At 47.4% G+C, this 23,011-nt stretch overlaps 1 protein-coding gene across 1 annotated transcript in view; it reads right to left on the minus strand.

Annotated features, from left to right (window-relative positions):
* PIWIL1 (piwi like RNA-mediated gene silencing 1) overlaps nt 1-23,011 on the minus strand; it is a 1,966,306-nt gene that overhangs the window by 539,778 nt on the left and 1,403,517 nt on the right. Inside the window, exon 13 of the mRNA XM_078668015.1 lies at nt 10,534-10,721. Within this exon, the coding sequence (XP_078524141.1) occupies nt 10,534-10,721 (188 nt within the window). The remainder of the gene's footprint in view (nt 1-10,533; nt 10,722-23,011) is intronic.

Consider the following 23,011-nt stretch of genomic DNA (forward strand, 5'->3'; position numbering starts at 1 on the left):
GGCCTACTCAGTAGAGTGAGTTGGTAACAACCCTCTTTAAAAAGCAAACAGACCGGAATAAAGCCCTCTATTTCTCGAGCAACCATCCCAAGAGTTTAAAAGAGAATTTGCCTTTTGGGCAGTATCTCCGGATCAGACAAAATTGCCACTTCAAAGATGAATACCAACTGCACGCCATGAAATTGACAGAAAACCGAGAACGGGGTACCCAAAAACCTATTAAAAAGGGCCATGAAGCGCGCTTTATGGACACCAAGAGAATGCCTGCTAGAAAAAAGACCAAGAAAAGAGATGGACCGAATTGTATGTGTCTCTACATTCTGCCCGAATTCTAATTTGCTCAAAAAAGTAATAACTCAGAATTGGCATCTTGTAAAAAATCTAAATAGGACATTGAATAAAGCACAGTTATTTGCTTTTAAAAAAGACAGCAGTATTGCCAATCAAATTGTGCATGCGGCATTACCCCAAAATAATTCTGTCTCAGTGAGATCTTTCGTTGGATTTCCTCCCATCCAAGGGCACCACAAATGCGTCACCTGCATATGCTGTTCCACTACAAAGGAAGGGTGTCTTTTCGAACATAACATCCACTGGAAACATGAGACATTCACGAACTGCAAATCAAGACTCATAGGCTATGGAATTTGATGCCCATGCAACATTTTGTATATAGGTAAAACCAATCAGGAAATAAGAACTCCAATTTCACAACACAAATCAAGGTCAATAAAAACATTCAAACGGCCTCTCTGGTGAACCACTGGCGGCTAAATAATCATACAGATACAGATCTGATATGGACAATTATCTCTAAAGTGGAGAATGATATAAGAGGTGGAGACCTAGATGCAATACTGCCGAAAAGGGAAGCAATGCGCATCATAAAATTCAACACTGCCGTATATGGCCTTAATGAACTCTCTGAAATTTATAGATTGAGCTAAATATGTCATTTACTTGTACTTGACCATTATTATGCTAGCACCTCCTGACTGTGACCTATAGGAGTCTTGCTCCATCCAAGGTTCTTTCCTTTTTTTTCCCCGAATAGGACAGAGGACATTTTCCTTCCAATCTAAATATACAAACAACTGCTTGTATTGAATACTGGTTTAAGTTGGGCTTTCTGAAGCTCCACAAAGTTATAGGACACACAAAATTAGGCAGAACAGGGCCAATTTAGCTACTCCCTAAGAGGATCCTTTGGAGTTGGCGAAGTGGACATGTGCAGCAAGATTTTCGGTGCCTTGATTTGCAAATGGTGCACGTTCAAAAATAAACGCTGTTATACTACACATCCCATAAACCATTGTGTTACCAAAAACAAATGCAGGAACGTATCATCGTGTATTTTAGTAAGCAAGAGTCCATGAGGCTGAGGAATTTAAATCCATTCAGTGGGAGTCACTTTTTAAGACCAACATATTTTAGGATATACATTTTGGCACAATACCCTCCTTGTCTGCGTAAATTAATCCAGACGCGATCACGCACATACAACTACAATTCCCAGAGGTCTCGGGGCAAGGAAGTCAAAATAATTAATGGACGCAGCTCGAACACGCTGAATGATTGCAGACAGGAAAACGCCGAGACAGATGGCCGGTCTTTTCTCAACCTTCGCGTCAGGTAATTTAAGCCCAGAGAACCTTAAATCTGCTATGTCGTAGCTTTTAAACACGATTAGTTGATGCCAAGCTGTTCTTCACAATAGGTTTCCCCGCAGCGGTTGAAACACCATCAAAAGAAAGCAAGTTCTGTATGTAACGCAACAAATTACAATAAGTAAGTTGTAATCAAGCTTTGTAAATTTTAATGCGCCAAGTGAAGAACGAGAATACTCATGAGTGTTGGTATATTATTCCAGGCGTCGCATGCTAAGGTGGAGACTCGGAAAAAAGACGTGGGCAAATAAGAATAATGTAAGTTCCTCGTTAAGATGAGATAGCATACCAGGTGACTAGCGTGTTCCAGTCATATTGTTAATGGTTTTGGGTTTGTTGTTGTTTTTTTTTTTTTTTTTTTAAAGTGTCCAACGTCGGTTTGAATACAGCTTATACCAAGTTGAGGTAAGAATTGAGCAACAGCTATAAGGTGGGAAGTAGCTATTGAATGAAAAAATAAGTGTCAGAATAAATCTTGTTTTGTTTCTTCTTTTTTATTGCAGCTTTTGGGTCCTGAAGAGAACCTACAACCATCAGAGTACAAAACGCGTAGACCATTTTCTTTGCCATAAGAATACTAAAGCCAAGCTTTAATTAGGCAGAAAAAGATGAAATGTTATCATTTTTCTATGGCATTGTTGTAAAAGGATTGAATTAAAAATGTTGTAAATAGAATGTTAGTTGTGAATGGAGTATATGAGTGATTGATTTTTCAAAAAGGAAATTGATTGGAGTGAGAGTTGGGTGAGCCCGATTGAGAGTTTATATGGAGTAATTGGAATATGTACATGTGAATATTTTAATGTGATTGGTTTTGCAATCATGATGGAAAAAATGTAAATGTTTTGCAAATATTGGAAAAAGTACTTCTTTTGAAAAAATTATTAAAAAACAGATTAATTCAGACAGAATTAGGAGTCTTTAGCACACATTGTTTTGGAGTTACAATATGGTTATAGTGATTTGACTATAAATGAGAGAACAGTATTGGCAGTTGTTTTGTTTAATATAGATCAGTGGCTTGGCCTTACTGTTCAGAGCCCAAACCCAGTGATGTTACTAGTTTCAACAACCCTTGGCGCCTCAAGATTGCTGAAATTGCCAAGTGGCGAAACTCAGTGCTGGCTATGCGCACAGCACAATCGATTTTCTCAGAGGCTGCCCTCTCTCCTTCCAAAAGTATTTTTCTAGGTTTCTGCTTCTTGTCTTCAGGGATGAGGTCTAGCAAGTAAGTCATGTTCGACCACATCCGTCAACCATAATGGCCGATGAAAGCCAAAGTGTTGGCCGCTTTGATGGTAGTTGCAGCCATGGTGGAGAAACAGTTCCCCATAATGTCCTTATCCGGGAGGGTTGAGATAGGGTTAGACTGGTTCTTTGATCTTATTTGTGCAGCCTGAAAAATGACAGAATCCGGGCTTGGGCAGCCCGTCATGCAGAAAGAGGAATCTTCTGGGGTTCTGTCTTTTTTGTCTATGCGAGAGAGCACTGGAGAAATTGTGGCAGGAGTTATTTTTCCTCCCTCTTGCCAAATGTAGTCGATGATTGTGATTGTCAGAATGTTTGTTTACCTAGCCTCCTCTTAAATCATACATGAAGCAGTCTGTATGTCTCCAGCCATGTAGAGATGGACTCTGTAGGAAGCACTCTCCATTAAGTTGTGGAAACCCCCGATGTCCTCAGGAGTTGAATCCGCTGGATGGTGTGATGGAGGAGTGGCAGTAGGAATAATGTAATCTTCCCAAGGATCTGCAGGTGTAGGGTGAGGGAATTTCACCCTCTTCTCTCTACTCATCCAAGGATGAAAGGATGTCCAGGTTAGGCTCCTGCATAGGAGGGCACGGTACTGTTGGTGTCACTGGTAAAGCCCGTGTTTCGACGGACTCAAGCTGAACTGCTGGTGGCTCTATTTGAATATTTTGAGGGGGAAACCTCGGTTTATAGTCCTCCAGCAAAGCCTGAAGATCTTGAATTAAAGATGGTGGTAGCTGTGCCATCTCTCTTGGGCGAGATTTGGGAGGCAAGCCATAATGACGGTGGTGGCGCCACATATGGCTGATAGTATACGTCATCATAATCCTTGTCCTCTTCTTGTCACTTTAATGATGAAGGCTCTGAGGAGACTTTTGGATGTTTTTCCTTTTTTGAGCTCTTACTCTCTAAGGAAGGTTTGAGGTGCTTCCTACCCTCGCCAGTCTACCTCAGGAGATCTTGGTCTTGTGAGGTCTGAGTGTTCCATCACTGTCCTCTTCAGATGAATTCCGGTGCTTAGTGGAATGCAGCCACAAAAGCAGCCTGCTATCTCGCTCTCTCAGCGTCTCTGAAGAGAAAGTGTGACAGATTTTGCACTTTCTTACCTCATTGGCTGGGTGTAGACAATAAATGCAATTGTTGTGAGGATCATTCACATAAACCCCTTTTTGCCACAGGTCTTGTAGGGACAGAGGAGGCCTATTTTATCACACATAATGAAGAAATATATCTGAAGAATAAATTGCAGAAGCTTGTGGAAGAAAACTGAGCTAACTCAGACTCCCTTCACATGATATGGAGTGAAAATCTGTAGGCAACTGTCTCTGCTAGGAGAGTTCTAGAGGGTGCTGGCAGCAATGGCTGCATTCAACATGTCCTTTTTCTTTAAAAAAAGGACATAGATAGTCTATTTAAAACGTGGCTAAGGGCCAATATAGCCTAGGGCATTTTATAAATTTGGCTTGATCAGGGTACCGTGGGTCTCCCATCTCGATGACAGAGAATGATTCAGGCACGTGACTATGAAAGACACCCCAATATCGGATAATTCGTGTTTGGGGCCATATAAGAAGCATCCCCTCTCTATTCTTTAGTGTCTTAGAACAAAAAAGGTATGTGTGGGTCTTCTGAGATCAGTCTTTTCTTACAACATGTTCCACAAGGTCTGAAAAGGCCTCTTTCTAGTTTGATTTCGACATCCTGAGTAATCAAATATTGGCAGGTGTAGGTTAGAACTGGTTTTCATGATGAATAAGCCTCTATAAAAGAGAAAACTGGTAGGAAACCGACCAGAAGCCCGGGAAACTATCACACAATGTTCAATAGAAAATCTAAGGGAGTGAAGCCTCTTCGGGAGTGTTCAATAGATTGATGTTCCTCGATTGGCTGAATTTTGGTTCTTAAAAAATGATTTAGTTAAGTTAGTGAGGTGAATGTTTTCTATCAATTTTGGAGCATGTGTATAATACTGTACTGATTCCAAATATAGCGGGGGACTCCCACTTTGACAACAGTAAATTATTCAAGCATGTGAATCTATGCAAGAAATGCGTTACTTACCTGTAACTGCAGTTATCCAGTATTAGTGTCTTTCATAGATTCACATGCACCCTCCCGCCTCCCCTGGCAGGGCTCACCTTTTTCTCTAATGAGTTTACGCCTAACTAGCTTGGTGCGTACGAGAATCTGAGTGACTTGGGCTCCTGGCAGGAAGGTTCTAGAAGGAGGTTGTAGCTGATTGGCTGTTTTACTTTATTTGGTCTTTTTTTACAAAAGGACCCAGATAGGCCACCAAGGTGGGACCCTTGGGGCCTGCTCTGTTTGGTCCTTCCTGCAAAAGGACGTGGATAGGCTACTAAGGTGAGACCTTTGGGCCTATTCTTTTCTATGTATGTCCCTAGGACATTACTTTTTATATACCGGAGGCTCCCGTCTCGACGACGGGGAATGATTCAGGCATGTGAATCTATGAAAGACACCCAAATACTGGATAAGTTGCCAATACTGTAGAACTTTTTAAGCCACAAGCATTTCGGAGGGAAATAAAGGTACCTGCATCAGTTTTGAAAGAAAGGGGGTGATGTCCCACCTCACTCATCGTCAAGGTAAACTGTACCAGGCATCTGAATAGGATCCAAGTCAGAGCCAAAAAGTCACTAAGTTGTCATTGAACTCATCATGAGAAAGAGAAAAGTAAGACCTCTTACCACAATCACTGCACCTTGTGCATGGACCTTTGTAGAAGAGTTGTACAAGTTACTTACCTTCGGTAACGATATATCGTTAAGAAACATAGGTTAGTCAGATTCCTTACCTTAGAATATCCCCCAGGCATCAGACTGGATCCAGAAAGTTTTTTGTCAGCAGTACCCCTGCTCGTCGGTAGGTGGCGTTGGTCGACAATGTTAATCGACGTCATGGTCGCCGGGATCATGCCGCGGACGTTACTTAGACAATGTCTTGCGCCATGCAAGACACTGACCACTGGTGTACAAAACTAGGGACACGAAAGGATGTCCTTACACCCTAGAAATCAGTTTGCAGAACGGGGAGGATGGGTAGGACGATAAGGATCTGCAGGTGTAATCTATAACTAACCTATGCTTCTTACAGATGTATAGTTACCGAAGGTAAGTAACTTGTTCATCTGAAAGAAGCAGTTATAGATTCCTTACCTCAGAATAGATACCCCAGCAATACCAACCCCGGAGGAGGGTCTGCAAACTGAGATCACACCAGAAAGTCCTGGAGAACAGAACGGCCCAAGACGCGGTCTGTCCGGACTTGGCTGTCCAGGCAGTAGGGTCTCTTAAACGTGCGCAGTGATGCCCATGTAGCTGCCTGACAGAAGTCATTCAGGGGAAATCCCCATCCCAAAGCAGTAGTAGCTGCCGTCGCCCTTGTAGAATGGGCACGCAGCCCTACTGGAGGCTCCTTCTTAGCCAAAGAGTAACAGGCTTTGATGCAAAGAACAACCCACCTGGAGAGGGTCCGTTGTGCACAGCCCGACCTTTCTTAGCGCCCAACATTACCAACAAAGAGCTAGTCGTCCGCCCGGAATTGTTTGGTGCAATCAGGGTCAGCTATAGCCCAGTGGTTCCTTCAGAAGTTTACATGATATATCGTGTTCAACCGTTCAATGGTTCAAGTCCCGCGGGCGCTCTCTGGCTACAAAATAAATAGAAGGAGCGTGCAAGTTTTGAATCCAGACGGTGGAGCCTCTCTTACTATTTTGAAGGATGCAAAAAGAAGGTGGGCAAAGTGATGGTTTGGCCAATATGAACAGAAGTGACCACCTTTGAAAGAAAGGAAGGTCGAGCTCGGAGGACAAACCTGTCCGGATGACTTGGAAATGCCAAAGCGCAGAATTGCTGACCTTGCACGTGCTCTTTGGTGGGGAATAGATCTAACCAAGGCTCTCCACATCATAGTAAGACCTTGCACCACCGCAGAGTTTAGATGCTATTCGTTATCCATCATGCACATGCAGCGGAGTTCCCCCACCCTGGCGTTCAATGCTTGCCAGGAGTTGAACCACCAGAGATATGTCCTGATGTTCTAGCCATGTCCAGAGATGGAGGGCCTCTTGATATAGGGTCCACAACCCCATCCAGCCTTGTTTGTTGCAGTACCACATGTCAGTGGTGTTGTCCGTGAACACCTGCACTACTCTTTCCCGGACAGGTTGAAGGAAAGCCTTTAGTGAAAGACAGATCGCACGGAGCTCCAGAATGTTGATGTGAAGCTCTGACTCCGCCAGAGACCAGAGGCCTCTGGTCTCCGCCTCTCCCATGTGGCTGCCCATCCCAGAAGGGATATGTGTCACCACTGTGTGTTCTCGTTGGGGAAGAGGGAAGGATCTGCAGTTGACACAATCCTGGTTCGTGAGCCACCACTATAATTGTCGTGCAGTGCCCTCCGAGATCTGCACGCAATCGGACATATTCCCCTGATGCTGCGCGCACTGGAACTTCAGGTCCCACTGCAGAGCCTGCATATGCCACCTGGCATGATCGACCAGCAGGATAAAAGGAGGCCATGGGGGACAGCAGCCTGAAAGTCATCCTGACAGGAACCGGGGATAGAGGCTGAAAGATCAGAATCTTAGCCCAAATATCCCGTACTCGCTGTTCAGGAGGATAAACTCGAAACTGCGTCGTGTCCGGTACTGCTCCGATGAAGAAGAGCTTCTGAGAGTGTGTCAGGTGCGACTTCGGCACATTGATGGGAGTACCCCAGTGAATGCAGGAGGTTGGCCGTAGTCTTGAGGCGGGAGATGACTGCCTGGGGCGATCCCGCCTTAAACAACCAGTAGTCAAGATAGGGGAAGACTGGAACCACTCATCTGTACAGATGAGCTGCAAACACCGCCATAACTTTCGTGAATACCTGAGGGGCGCCAGTTATGTTAAAGGGGAGCATGGTAAACTGAAAATGCTTGCGGTCTACCGTGAACCGCAGGTAACGCAGGTGGGCCGGCAGGACTGAGACATGAAAATAAGCATCCTCTAAGTCCAATGCTACCATCCAGTCTCTAGGGTCGAGGGAAGACCAGACCTGAGCCAGTGTCAACATTTTGTACTTCTTCCGGAAGAAGCGGTCGACGACCCTGGGATCCAGTTTAGGACACAGGCCCTTGTCGTTCTTGGGCACCAGAAGGTAGTGGGAATAGCAACGACACCTACGTCTGGGGCAGGAACGCGCTCAATTGCTCCCTTGGCCAAAAGAGCTGTAATTTCCAGTTAAAGGACCAGATGATCCCCCGACATGCGATGGTACTGGGGGGGGGGGGGGGGGGGGGGGGTGGCATAGCTGGAGGGACAGTCTCGAAGGGGAGGAAGTAGCCCGTTCGGACTATCTCCAAAACCCACCTGTCTGACGTGATGGGGTGCCAATGGGGGAGGTGATGGCGAATCCTGCCACCCACTGGTGCTTGATGGGCCTGAAAGGTCAGACAAGGAGGGTTTGGAGGCTGCTGCAGAGGGAGAGGGGATGGGGGGGGATGGGGGTTGACTGTCCGCTGGCCCCAGTACCACGTCGTGGTTCCCACATCTCCACCCGAATGGAGGTTGAACAGCTTGCTCTGGCCTCTGGCTCTCAAAAGCCAAGAAGGGGGCGAAAAGCAGACCATGCAGGAAACATGGTGGAGAGGTCCAAGGACTTGGCTGTAGCCCGAGAGTCCTTGAAGCACTCTAGCACATTGTCTGCTTTGTCGCCTAACAGGCAACAGCCATCAAAGGCCATGTCCATCAAGGTGTTCAGGACGTCCCCAGAAAAGCCAGTTGTCCTCAACCAGGCGTGATGGCTTAGCGCCACGGATGGCGAACTTTGCTGCGTCTCTCCCCTCGGCAACAGCACAGGAGAGCACGTTCAGGACCTCCTACGGACCCTGAGGCAGCACTTGCACCACCGTATCCCACACAGAGTTGGAATAATGGCCCAAGAGGCTTGCGATGTTCACCGAGCGCAACCCTAAGATGGAGGAAGAAAACTTCTTCCCTAAATGATCCAGCTTCTTTGATTCCCTGTCTGGTGGTGCGGTAGGGAATACGCTTTTGAACGCTGAGGCTTGGACTACCAAGCTCTCGGGGAGGGGTGTTGGGTGAGGAAAGTGGGGTCGCCCGGGCCAGGCGGTTGCATCGAGCAACCATCCTATCCACAGAAGCCCCTGTGGTGGGCCTGGACCAGGTGCCCAAAAGGATGTCCGTGAGAACTTCATTAAAAGGCAGTACAATACAAGATCAATTTGCTCCGAAATGAAAGCATGTGCCAGAGAGTACATCCTGGTGGAATGATAGCAGTCCAGAGGAGAGGGCAGGAAGGCTAGAGAAGAGACAATATTAATTAGCTGAATGATCAAGCGATGAGATTTGATCATCTCCAAATTTTGTAGAGAATTACAAGAGCATCCGAGTCAGTTCTAGAAAAGCTTCAACATGCATGTATATCTCCGAGTAGGGAGAGGCTGTGCCAAAGGTTTTTCACTGAGGCAGGGCCAAATGTTCTCTTGCAACTATCTATTCATACAACCTGATATTTTGAAATTGGTTGGGAAAAAAAATTCCTAAGAAAAATGGTCCAGACAACTGCGACACACGGCACCAAGCACACGAATGTCACTTCATTTGTTGATAGCAGAGCAGAGGTCCAAGGCTGTGCAGGTGTGAAGTCGGGGAAAGGAAGAAGGAAGAAAAGAAAAACTGGAATCGCCAAACATTATGAGTGAGGAAAAAAGATAAAGGGGTCATCCATCATAAAGAAACAGATGGTTTTCAAGTGTTGAGACTGGCAAAAGCAATATAGCAAGGGATCATTTTCAGATACCACAAGCATAAGTTGTATAGATCATACAAGAACATCTTAAGACATAAGTGATGTGTTCAAACAGGAAATCTTAGGAGACTATTACTTAGCTCAATAGTGAGGAATTTAACTGGTTAAGTCATGTAAAGACCTTTGGGTCCATGCCATTGAGGCACAGAAAAACAAACCAATTCCAGCAGGCATGCTAGTACCTTGAGCCAGCAGAGCTGCGCCCCAGCCTGCTCCGTGCCACCTGGCAGAACAGGAGAACTAATGCTCAGGAAACGTTTCAGTATCCAGTCTGGAACTTGAGGAATGTGTACATTTTCATTAGAAGGCATGGATTAAGAGATGCTATTTTTTTCAGATATGTGGCACAAACCGCTCCAGCTTACAAGGGGGTGCACAACTCCTGATCCTTCTCTGTCCAATGGTCTTCAAGGGAACAATTAGTGAAGAATCAAATATGAAAGGTCGGAAAATTCTCACACTTTAGGCTTAAATATATACGGAGGTTGGATAAATATTTTTGTATAGAACGGAAATTGCTTTACTTTTAAACAAAACAAAGCTCTACATTTTAATCTACAGCATCCAGCTTTAGAGGAGGAAAAATAAATTAACCGTCAAATCTCATATGGCTTGACCCTACTGTTCAAGAGTCAAAATAAATAAAGGTAAAGAAAAAACTAAACAAGTGTTATAACAGATCATGTTCCTAAAATACCTTAAATATTATGACATACTAGTTCAACTCAATACAGAGAACTATAAGTGACTATTAAAAATATGTGCAGTCAACTGCACTTACATGATTGCTTTATTCATTTTGATGCCCATAGATGGGGTAACCTTGAAAAGATTCTGTACAAGCGTGTTTGCAGCTTCATAGTTTCTTCGAGTATAGATCAGAAGCCAATTATCTAAAGACTTCGCACTTGTCAACTGCAATCCTCTTGTCTCTTTTGTCCAATCTGCAGAGTGTGGTGCATAATCTATCTGTAAAGGAAGTACAGTAAAAAGATTTCAGTCTTTAAAATCTCTCTAAAAAAATACTATGAAACGTTTTGGCAAAATGAAAACGAGTATTTTTAACTGAAACAATAGAAAAAAGAGTATTAGTGCATAAAACTGGTTTGAATTCGCTTGAATAAGAAAAGTCAGATGATTTAAATTTCACATACAATCTTGCTCTGGGTATGCAATATGAAATTAAGATACTTTCCTGTAAATGTAGTTGTCCAGTATTTGATTCTTTCATATATTTATATGCTTAAATCATTCTCCAACGTCGAAATGAGAGTCAAAATAGCAATGTAAAGTTAAACATAGGCTAGAAAGGCCCAGGACTTTTTAATTTCGCAGCATACCATAGTCATTGTTTAGAAAAAGAGACCTAGGTTTGAACAAATCAGACTGTCAACACTCTGAAGAGATGCTCCAGTAACTAAGATTTTTAAAGCACAAATGTAGGGTAAACACTCAGAAGAGAGAGAAGAGAAGGAGTAGTTTCTGTCCTGTAACTCCAGTTCTGTAGTAGGGGTATCTCTGTTATAGCCATAATCTAGTGAATAGTCCCGCCCATGTGCGTGGACCGCGGCAATCAAAAATAATCTCTTAAGTTGTCAAAAAATGCAGAACTGCAAAGACACTTAAGAGAAAATTTAAAGACAAATAATGCAGCCTATATACACAGGCTACACTGTCCAGTACTTCAACTAGAAATTCCACGAAAAACAACCACACTAACAGCACAGCCTGCCCAGTTTTTTCTACAGAAAAACTTGCCTCTACCAGTAAAAGCCTCTGGAATGATATAGAGGAAGGCATGGACAGACAAGCCCCATAGGCTGCCATTATGTGGCTTAAATAGGATACTGTGCCTTTAAGAGAACTTTCCAGAACTTCTCCCAGTATCCCAGAATGCACCGCAGAACAAGTTACTTACCTTCGGTAACGATATATCTGTAAGAAACAGTAGTTAGTATTAGATTCCTTACCTTAGAATATCCCCAGGCGTCAGTCTGGATCCGGAAACTTTTGCGTAGCAGTACCCCTGCGCGTCGGTAGGCGTCGTCTGCAGGCGTCCCCTGCGGCTCCGCGTCGTCGGCGTCGTGCGCCGTGATGACGTCGCTGGAGTATATAGACGCCGCCTCCGCGCGCTGACGTCAGTTCTTTGCACACAGCTTTTCCGCGCCAGAACACGCAGAGCCATGTGAGAACTAACACTGGTGCCATTTGAAACTAGGGCCCTGAAAGGGATGTCCTTAACCCTAGGTATCAGTTCGCAGAACGGGGAGGATGGGTGGGGCGGTAAGGAATCTAATACTAACTACTGTTTCTTACAGATATATCGTTACCGAAGGTAAGTAACTTGTTCATCTGAAAGAAACAGGTTAGTATTAGATTCCTTACCTTAGAATAGATACCCCAGCAATACCAACCCCGGTGGTGGGTCTGCGAACCAATACAACCTACACCAGAAAGTCCTGGAGGACCGAACGGCCAAAGAAGCCATCCCTCCGGACTTGACTGTCCAGGCAGTAGTGCCTCGCAAAGGTGTGCAGCGAGGCCCACGTGGCTGCCTGGCAAATGTCCTGCAAAGGGACTCCCCGGCCCAGGGCAGTAGTAGCCGCCGTGGCCCGAGTGGAATGGGCCCTCAGCCCAACAGGAGGCTCCTTCCGAGCCAAAGAGTAGCATGCTTTGATGCACAGGACGACCCACCGAGAGATGGTCCGCTTCTGTACCGCCCTTCCCTTCTTCTCACCCACGTAGCCAACAAACAGTTGGTCATCCACCCGGAACTGGCGTGTGCGATCCATGTAAAATGAAAGCGCACGTTTTGGGTCCAGGCGATGGAGCCGCTCTTCATCCTTCGAAGGATGCGGAGGCGGGAAGAAGGAGGGCAAGGTGATGGACTGCCCGATGTGAAAAGCAGAGACTACCTTGGGCAGGAAAGAAGGTCTAGTCCGAAGAACCACCTTATCAGGATGAACAGACAAGAAAGGAGGTTTAACAGAAAGAGCCTGGAGCTCACTCACTCTCCTGGCAGAGGTGATAGCCACCAGGAAGGCCGTCTTTAAAGTGAGAAGACGGAGAGGACAGGAATGAAGAGGCTCAAAGGGAGCGCACATCAGGAAAGTCAGAACCAGGTTCAAGTCCCACTGAGGCATCACGAACGGAGTTGGGGGATACATGTGCGTGATGCCCTTCAAGAATCGTAACACAATAGGGGACTTGAATAAAGATGGCTGATCAGGTAGCCTCAAGAAGGCGGAAAGGGCAGAAAGATAGCCCTTGATAGTGCCCAGAGCAGAGCCCTGCTGGGCAAGGGAAAGGAGGAAGAGGAGAACCTCAGACAGAGGGGCAGAAAGGGGATCCACAGCCTTTGCTGTGCACCATGCCACAAATCTGTTCCACCGGCAGGCGTATACCGACTTTGTGGAGGGACGCCTGGCTGCCAGAATTACATCACAGACTTCAGGAAGCGGTCAAACGGCCTCAACTGCCGCCGCTCAATCTCCAAGCATGGAGGTGGAGACTGGACAGGTTCGGGTGGAGGACCGTCCCCTGCTGCTGCGACAGAAGGTCCTCCTGAAGGGGCAGGCGGATCGAGGGACCGACTGTCATGCTGAGTAGCTCGGGATACCAGTATCTTCGAGCCCAGTCCGGGGCCACAAGGATAACTTGGGCAGTGTCGCGCCTGATCTTCTTCAGCACTCTGGGCAGAAGTGGTATAGGCGGAAAGGCGTACAACAGACCGCAACTCCACTCGCGCCGAAAGGCGTCGCCGAGCGAGTGCCGTCTTGGAAACTCCAACGCGCAGAACTGATGACATTGCGCGTTCTCTTCTGTGGCGAATAGATCTAACCAAGGCTCTCCCCATTGCTGAAAGAGGCCTCTCGCCACGTCCGAGTTCAGACGCCATTCGTGATCCACCGAGCACCGACGGCTGAGTTCGTCCGCCCTGGCGTTCAGAGAACCTGCCAGGTGTTGAACCGTCAGAGTCACGCCCTGACGTTCCAGCCATTGCCAGAGACGCAGAGCCTCCTGGCAAAGGGTCCACGACCCCACACCGCCCTGTTTGTTGCAGTACCACATGGCGGTGGTGTTGTCCGTGAACACCTGCACTACACTCCCGTTGACAAAGGGGAGGAATGCCTTCAGTGCTAGGCGAATCGCCTGCAGCTTCAACAGGTTGATATGGAGCCGGGACTCCGCCGGAGACCAGATGCCTCTGATCTCCGCCTCTCCCAAGTGGCCACCCCAGCCCTGGAGGGACGCGTCCGTCACAACCACGTGCTCCGGTTGGGGAAGGGAGAGGGATCTGCCTCTGACCCAATCGCGGTCCGTAAGCCACCACTGCAACTGTCTCGCAGTGCCCTCCGAGATCAGGACATGGTCGGATAGGTTGCCCTGATGCTGGGCCCACTGAAACTTCAGGTCCCACTGCAGAGCCCGCATCCGCCACCTGGCGTGATGCACCAGTAGGATGCAGGAGGCCATCAGCCCCAGAAGCCGCAGCGTCAACCTGACCGAAACCCGGAATAACGGCTGAAAGATGGGAATCAGAGCCTGAATATCCCGGACCCGCCGTTCCGGGGGATAAACCCGAAACTGCGCCGAGTCGAGAACCGCTCCGATGAAAAGGAGCTTTTGAGAGGGACACAGGTGTGATTTCGGCACATTGATGGAAAACCCCAGCTCGTGCAGGAGGTCTGCCGTCATCTGAAGGTGGTGGACGACTGTCTGGGGCGAGCCCGCCTTCAACAACCAGTCGTCGAGGTAGGGGAAGACTGAAACCCCTAACCGGCGCAGATGAGCCGCGACCACCGCCATCACTTTCGTGAACACCCGTGGGGCGCTGGTAAGGCCGAATGGGAGCACGATAAACTGAAAGTGCTCCTGGCCTACCGTGAACCGCAGGTAACGCCGGTGGGCCGGCAGGACGGGGATGTGAAAATACGCATCCTGCAAGTCCAACGCTACCATCCAGTCTTGAGGGTCTAGAGCAGCCAAGACCTGAGCCAAAGTCAACATCTTGAACTTCTCCTTCCGGAGGAAGCCGTTGACGTTCCGTAGGTCAAAGATAGGACGGAGGCCTCCTTTGTCCTTCTTGGGCACCAGAAAGTAGTGGGAGTAGCAACCACACCCTACTTCTGGCCCAGGAACGCGCTCGATGGCCCCCTTGGCCAAGAGGGCCGTAACTTCCTCCTGCAGAAGTGTCAAGTGGTCCCCCGACACACGGTGGTTCTGCGGTGGCATGGCTGGAGGAGTGGACTCGAAGGGGAGGGCGTAGCCCCTTCGAACGAGCTGCAGCACCCACCTGTCCGATGTTATCGCGCGCCAGCGGGAGTGGTGATGGCGAACCCTGCCACCCACTGGCGTCACGTGAGCCCGAAAGCTCGGACTAGGAAGGCTTGGATGCAGCAGCGGGGGGAGGCGTGGACTGACCTCGCCGCTGGCCTCTACCGCCACCACGGCGGAAACCACGGCCGCCACCGCGCTGGGGAGCGTTCTGCGGCGCGTGGCTGGCAGCACGTGTGGGACCGCCCCTCCCTTGGCCACGAAAGGGGCGAAACGAACCCGTCTGCTGGCGCTGGGTCGAAAGACCCAAGGACTTGGCCGTGACCCTGGAGTCCTTGAAGCGCTCTAGCGCGTGGTCCGCTTTGTCACCAAACAGGCGACTGCCATCAAATGGCATGTCCATGAGTGTATTTTGGACGTCTGGCGAGAAGTTGGCAGATCTCAGCCAAGCATGGCGACGAATCGCCACCGTCGTGGACATAGCCCGTCCCAGCGAGTCGGTCGTGTCCAGACCACAACGGATCGAGTACCGCGCCGCATCCCGGCCTTCAACCAAGGCCCGGGTGAGCTTGTCCCGCACTTCCTGGGGGCATTGCGGCAAACACTCCTCGACCGTATCCCACAGGGAGTGGGTGTAGCGGCCCAAGAGGCACGCGGTATTACAAGACCGCAGTCCAGCGCTCAAAGAGGAAAAGACCTTTTTACCAAATTGGTCATACCGCTTTGATTCCCGATCGGGCGGAGCCGACGGGAACGCGGACTGTGAAGTGGAGGCCTGGATCACCAGACTCTCCGGGGAGGGATGGGTGGATAGGAAGGCAGGGTCGTCCGAGCACGGACGGTGACGCCTGGCAACGTTCCGGTCAACCGGTGCACCGGAAGCGGGCCTGGACCAGGTGCCCAAAAGGACATCCGTCAGGGCCTCATTAAACGGCAGCAGAGGCTCCTGGGGGCATGACTGCGGTTTAAACACTTCGGTCAGAATGTTCGGCTTGACCTTCGCGACAGGGAGCTCAAGGCTCAAGGCCTTGGCAGCCCTCATCAGGACCACCGAATAGGCAGCACCTGCCTCAGACGCCACAGGGGTCGGGGAGACAAACCCAGGGTTGGGCGACTCGTCCAGACCACTGGCATCACCCAGATCACCTACCCAGTCCACATCATACTGGCAGGCACGGGATAAAGGGTCCTTAGACCCCTCCCAACCCTCTCCATACTCGTCCTCATCGCCGTATTCTGGATCGACGATATAGACCTCGGGGTCAATGGGCCCCATCGGCGCCGGATCCGGCGTCGGACGACGCCGGTCCGACTCCGCGTCAGGTGTGGAAAAGTAAATTTTGCCATGTTCTGTGTCCCTACGCTTCATCCATCATATGTTATGTGTGCATGACCAATATGCATATGTTATTCCCCATTTCTGATTAAAGACGCAATTCCAGTTGTGTCCACCTCTAGTATGATAGTTTCCAGTCCTCGTGAATACTACGAATATCAGGCCTATGTAAGTAATGTTGCCACGTTTCTCAGTGTGCACGTTATTCAATTATAAAGTCTCCGTTTCCAGGCCTCAAAAGGGCCCGGACCACAGATTCAGCTCCTGTCTCCTGAAAGCCTCGCTAAGAAGCGATACAGCCCCCACCTGTATCCTCGACCCTTCACTCACTTCCTGCCTTGCAGTGCCCGGTGCATCCCGGCTCTGCCTCTGAGTCTGCCAAAAGTATGTTATAGTTCCTGCTATCAGTTCAGTCCTCCTCCTCTGCATTCCTAAGCTACTGAACTGCATCAATAGTTTCCGTCATTGTCTAGCCTTCTCGTCTCCACGTTAGAGAAATACTGTATTTAATAGTCATTTAGTATTCTTCATCACGCACTACATGTAGAATAATGCATGGTCCAGTCTTAGAATCAAGTTAGCTTTTCCCCTCATGACTTCTAGTTTATATCAACATGTTCCCTAAACATTAGATACCAGATAGGGTTTAGGTACATGTCGCTCCGACCCTCCAGACTCTAGTCTCTGCTCCTAGCACAGAGTTCGTAGCCCCCAGCTTCTCCTAGTAACACGTCATTGCCAGTTTTCGCGCACCATTAGGTTAGAGGTCCCTGCTCCTTAGGTAGCCCCCTCCTATGTGTCCGCCCATTCATGACATATTCTGTTACGTTTTGCATCACATGTCTAAGTAAACTCCCAGTTACACCTCTTTTTACTCTTATCTCTCGCGACTGCTACGCGTCACGCCTTCTACTCCACCTACTGTTACGCCTACTGCAATGTAATGCTATGTGTTTGCGCTATGTATATAAGTCAATGTTTTGTTATTGAATGTTAGCGCGCTCATCCCAGACCCAGCCCCAGCAGCTGCTGGGATCCTTTTGTTCTGCTGGGTCATCCTATGCAGGTTGTCCTGATCCTGTCCTTATGCTGTAATAAACCTGCAGAAACTCCTACTACCTCGAATCTTGACTCTTATTTATTGAGCTATCTGTTATGCTATAAGTCTAGTCAAAAATAGGGTATTATTTATTTATTTACCACATAATGGCGCCCGAACAGGGACTTGCCCTTTCCCCACGCGTCGGTGAAGCCACGCCGACCCCCTGACCCTCTGCAGTCGTGACGGAACCATATTGGCCAAGTGCAGATATTTCTGCTTCAAGTATCCCTCAGGCCCACGGAGGAGACGGAGGAGGCGGTCCAGCATCCGAACGAGACGGTGGAGGAACGCGGCGAGTCCCGACCAGAGCCCAAGCCGAGAGTCCAAGGTCCGAGGTATCCGGAGGCCCACCCGTAACTGAAGTCCGAAGTCCGAAGTTCGTCGTCGTAGTCCAGTCCCGCCCGAGGCCTTCCGTTCCGTGCTGCCCGGTGAGTACCATTGCTGGGGTAGTGTCTAGACAGGGTCAGTCTAAATTGACTCCTGGTCCGTGGGTTGGTGGTACCCAAGCCCACAAACGAAGTGTTCACCTAGGTGGATACGGGTCTTGATGCGTTCCTTTATGGGACCGGTATGTTCCGTACTGTTACAGCAGTGCATCCAGTAATTCTAGTCTGTTCCGTTCTCGAGAATTCTGTTCTGTTTCTGTTTTCAGTATTTTCAGGTAGTATTCTGTTCGAACTGTTATTTATAATGTTGTTCAATGTATTTCCAATGTTGTGGTATGCCTGAATTGTTTTCCCAATTGTTACTGTTTTTCGTGTATTGTATTGTGTTCCGATTCAAGTTTAGAATGCCGCTCTTTTCCAAGTTACGTCAGTTAAAAACTAGAAAGGGTCTGCTGGAAGCAGCAGTTCCTGTTCCGCCTAGGGACAGTCCAGGTCACTTTATGTATCAGAAACATGGCATAAGCGCCATATTGTATCTAGATTTATGGGTAGAGTATACCAAACAGTTAGAAGAAAAGTATAGATGGCCCGTATCGGGTACATGGGATGCCGAATGTATCATGCGAGTAGAAGAAGCATTATGGAAAAAGAAAGCCAGACAGTCACAGAAAGATGCCATCGAGTTATGGCGTAAGGAAGCGCATAGAAGAACGGAAAAGGAAGTCAGAAAGTCAGAGTTAAGTAGAGAATCCCAAGAACGAGCTCAAGAAAGAGAATTAATCGAGATAGGTGAACAAGTTAAAGCCGAACAGTCAGACAGACAGAGGCATGCCCTCATTAAGGGTATGTATCCTCTCCTTGCCGAAGGCTTGCCAAAAGCGACCCCAGAGGCACCCAGTAATTTCCCGCCACCATTAGTTCCGACCAAGCTACGTCACAAACCGACCGCAGCTGATATTTTTATTTCGTCCTATTTGGACGACACAGTTCCAGAATATGCCAATCCTGTTCGCGCTCCACCTGTCCCTGTAAATCAGGCACTTCCCGTTTCTCCAGACACCGGAGTACCTGTCACGGTACCCCCGGGTCAGCCTGCCATACAAGTTCAGCCCACGTTACAATTACCGACCCTGCAAGCACGAAGAATGTCAGTCGACGATTCTAGTCTAGGGGCCGTAGGAGGAGGTCCTCCTCAAACCCCGCCGCCTCACAAGCGTTTGTCAGCACTCGAATTACATGCTCAAGCATCACAGCGTACTCCTAAAAGTAATAAGTCTGTTACAGAAATCAGACAAGCCCTTGCCGAATGTGTTTATGACACAGTCCCAGGCGAGTATAATATGGTTTTATATTCCGTACGCGTAAGAAGGGTGACCGAGTATCTAGTCACCTTACCAAATATGAAAGAAGATCTAGACAGAATATATCGTTTCATCCGTACAGGGGATGATCCAGAAAGTATTGGCGAGATTATGTCTCAAAGGAAAGCCGAGATTCAGCTCATGATATTAAAGTTCATGATCAATTGTCTAATAAGAGAACAAGATTACCCTTCTAAAGATCCCGCCGAAATGAGAATCCTGACAAGGTGGAGTGATAATATAGCCGAGGGTAAGCACAAGACCATTAGTGCCATGGAAAGTATGTACAAGAAAATTCGTAAAGAAGTAATAAGGTTACACGAACAGCGTAAAGCAGCACAAGTAAGCGAGAAAGAAAGTGTCTCTGATCCTGAAGAGGAAGACGAGAATCCCGCCAGAATAGCGTATGTAGGAAAATCCAGGTTTCCAGATCGCCATTTACGTCCAGAACCTAAGTCTATTTTTCATCATCCAGCACCAGAACGAGGCTCTCTAGAACAAGTATTTCAAGCTACCGATCACATTCTGAAATCACGAGTCGGTTATAGCGAATTAAGTACCATGCACGAACAAGAACTAGCCCGATCAGCAGTCCGATGGATTACTGATTCTACCACTTTTCCAGACGAAATAGTGGCACAAATGTTTCTGAAACTGCCCCCAGCCGAGCAACGACTGGTGGGTATGTACATGATCCAGCACCTCATTACCCTGTATGAGGGTCAACATTCTGATCCAGGCCCGTTACATGATATCCTGAACGAGTTACTCCAGTACAGATGGAGAGGTCTAGGTACCGATTTAATTAGTGTCATTCTAGAACAGCGCCACAAGTATAGAACGTTCCTGAACCCGCATTTTGTTCATGTCTCACCCCCAGAAAGTAAACCATTCTACATAGACAGACAGAATCCGCTACGAGAAGTCCACCCAGTCCAAGGGGCGGGTGGCGTAATGCAACGAGTGTTTGTATACACTCCGATATCAAAGATGGAACTTCTTGAAATGAAGAAATTAATTCCCAGTCATGACAAAGATCCAGCGGGGTTCCATAGAGAATTAAAAGACATGCTCCGTATGGGAGAATACACTTACCCAGATATCATTAAAATGTTAAAGGTCCTGCTACCCGCAGGGGTGTATGAAAAGTTAAAGGAAAAAGAATGGGAGGTGGGAGAGAAAAAGATCGATTGGACAGCTCTAGAAGCTGAAGACAAGGCACGAGTACCAGGTACCGGTCTTGGAGATAAATGTAAAGAATTACCAGAATTATTGATTCAAGTTTTACCCAGATTATTGACAACTAGGAAAGAAGACTGGGATGCAATCTCAGCCTGTAAACAGAAACAAGATGAGGATATTAGTGATTTTTATTCTAGATTTGAGAAATGTTTCAGTATTAATAGTGGTCTCAAGACAAGTAGTGAGTCATACCCTCATCTTTTCGTTACCAAATTAGTCGAGAATTCAAGCCCACAAATTAAAAACCGAGTTTTGAAAGTCGAAAGCACCTGGCAAGCAAATACTCCGTCCCAGATGCTCCAGATGCTCCAGTACCACCAGAATAGAATTAGAGAAGAGCAAGAACACGAAAGAAAACGTATGAAAGACACGAAAATGAAAGTGCTAGTTGCACAATCTATTCCTCAAGACAGTCAGAAGAGGGGTCCGAATCAAGCCAGTCATCCTGCGGCTCCCGTTAAAGGGAACTGCAATTATTGTAAACAGCCAGGTCATTTTATAAACGAGTGTGCAGTTCTGAAGCACAACATAGCTACTGGTAAGACTAAAGAAAGACCACGTCCGCCGAGACAAGAACAAGTTTCACAGACTCCTCAGTCACAGAATGCACCACAGACAGTTACAGTACCGCAGCCTATTGCTGCAACGCAGCACGTTACATCGCAGATGTACCAGTATGCACAGTCCGAGTATCCAGAGTACCAGTCATATTCATGAAACAGCCTAGAGAGGGAGGTAGGCTTGCCTCTCATCGAGATACCTGTAGATCAAGAGGGTCCCTATGTTCATAGTCAAGTATTAGGGAAAGACAGAAAGTTTTTGATCGATACAGGGGCAAGTAGGACCACAATTAGCCACGCCGAAGTTCCAGGGGCTCCGCTCTCAGGCTCAAGAAATGTTTCCCTTGGATTTTCAGGAAAACCCATAGTTAATGAGATATCAAAGCCAGTTACTCTAGAAGTAGGTCCCTTGTCCCGTACTACTGATCTGTTACTTACTAAGTCATGTCCAGAAAATCTATTAGGCATTAAGACGTTGAAAGAATTAGGTGCAGTTATTTGCTGTTCCCCAGAGGGAATACGTCTGTTCCTACGTGACTTTAAGGGTCACTATGTATTACGAGATTTTGATTCAAGATTGTCTAATGTTCCGCAGCATTTATGGGCGCAAGGTCCAACTGATGTAGGTTACATGCAAATCACACCCTATCGTGTGACTCTCAAACCAGGTGTAGTGTTACCACGAATCAGGCAGTACAGATTGCCACCTGAGGCTGTAGCAGCCTTATCCAAAATTATTGACGAGCTCATGGCTCAAGGAGTAGTTGTAGAAACTGACTCCAATGTATGTAATTCTCCGATCATTCCAGTCATGAAACGTACTGATCCAAATGCACCGCCAGTATATCGATTAGTGATTGATTTACGAGAGCTTAATAAATGTATTATTCCTCAGTACCCAGTTGTCCCAGACATTTCTTCCCTGTTAACAGCCATTGATTCCGAAGCCATGTTTTTCACTGTTATTGACCTCAAGAATGCATTTTTTAGTGTTCCAATTCATCCAGACAGCCAGTTTCTTTTCGGATTTTGTTTAAATGGAAGGAGCTATATGTTTACACGCGCTCCTCAAGGTTTCACAGAAAGCCCTAGTATTTACAGTCAAGCACTCAAGAGACAACTAGACAACATTCACATGCCAACTGACACTGCCCTGCTCCAGTATGTCGATGATCTACTGATCACAGCCCGTTCTGAACGTGACTGCGAGCGTGCATCACTTACAGTTCTGTATTTCCTTGCCGAGATGGGGCACAAGGTGTCACCTTCGAAGCTTCAATTCTGTGTCCAGCAAGTGGTATACTTAGGACACTTGCTGTCCAAGAGGGGTAGGCAGTTGACACCCGACCGTATCCAGTTAATAGCGAGTCTTCCCCAGCCCAGAACCCAGAAGGAGGTACGTGCCTTTATCGGCCTTACTTCTTATTGTAGACAATGGATTCCCCAGTATGCATTCCTAGCCAAGCCACTGATACAGTTAACGACACAGGAGGCAGCCGTATCGACTGTCCTCCCTTGGACATCTGACCATACACTTAGTTTCAACGAGTTAAAGAAAGCCCTATGTCAGGCTCCGGTTCTAGCTACACCGAACTACAGTAAGCCTTTTACACTTTTCGTTACTGAACGGGAAGGTACAGCATTATCTGTTCTCACACAAGATCAAGCAGGTCAATACAAGCCCTGTGCTTATTTTTCGAGCACATTAGATCCAGTCGCCCAGGCGTTGCCTGCGTGCCTCAAGTCAGTTGCAGCCACAGCACTAGCTATCAGACAAAGTGATTCTATAGTTTTAGGACATTCCCTGACAGTACAGGTCCCACATTCAGTAGAAGTTCTTTTAAACCGAACACAAACTCAGCACTTGACAATTGCACGTTTAACAGGTTATGAATTGACACTGTTCCAGCCACACATAGAAATTAGACGCTGCAACGTCCTGAATCCTGCTACACTGTTACCATCAGTTAGTTCAAATCCAGACACACATGATTG

Source organism: Lissotriton helveticus, chromosome 11 (genome assembly GCF_964261635.1).
Source record: "Lissotriton helveticus chromosome 11, aLisHel1.1, whole genome shotgun sequence".
Lineage (NCBI taxonomy): Eukaryota > Metazoa > Chordata > Amphibia > Caudata > Salamandridae > Lissotriton > Lissotriton helveticus.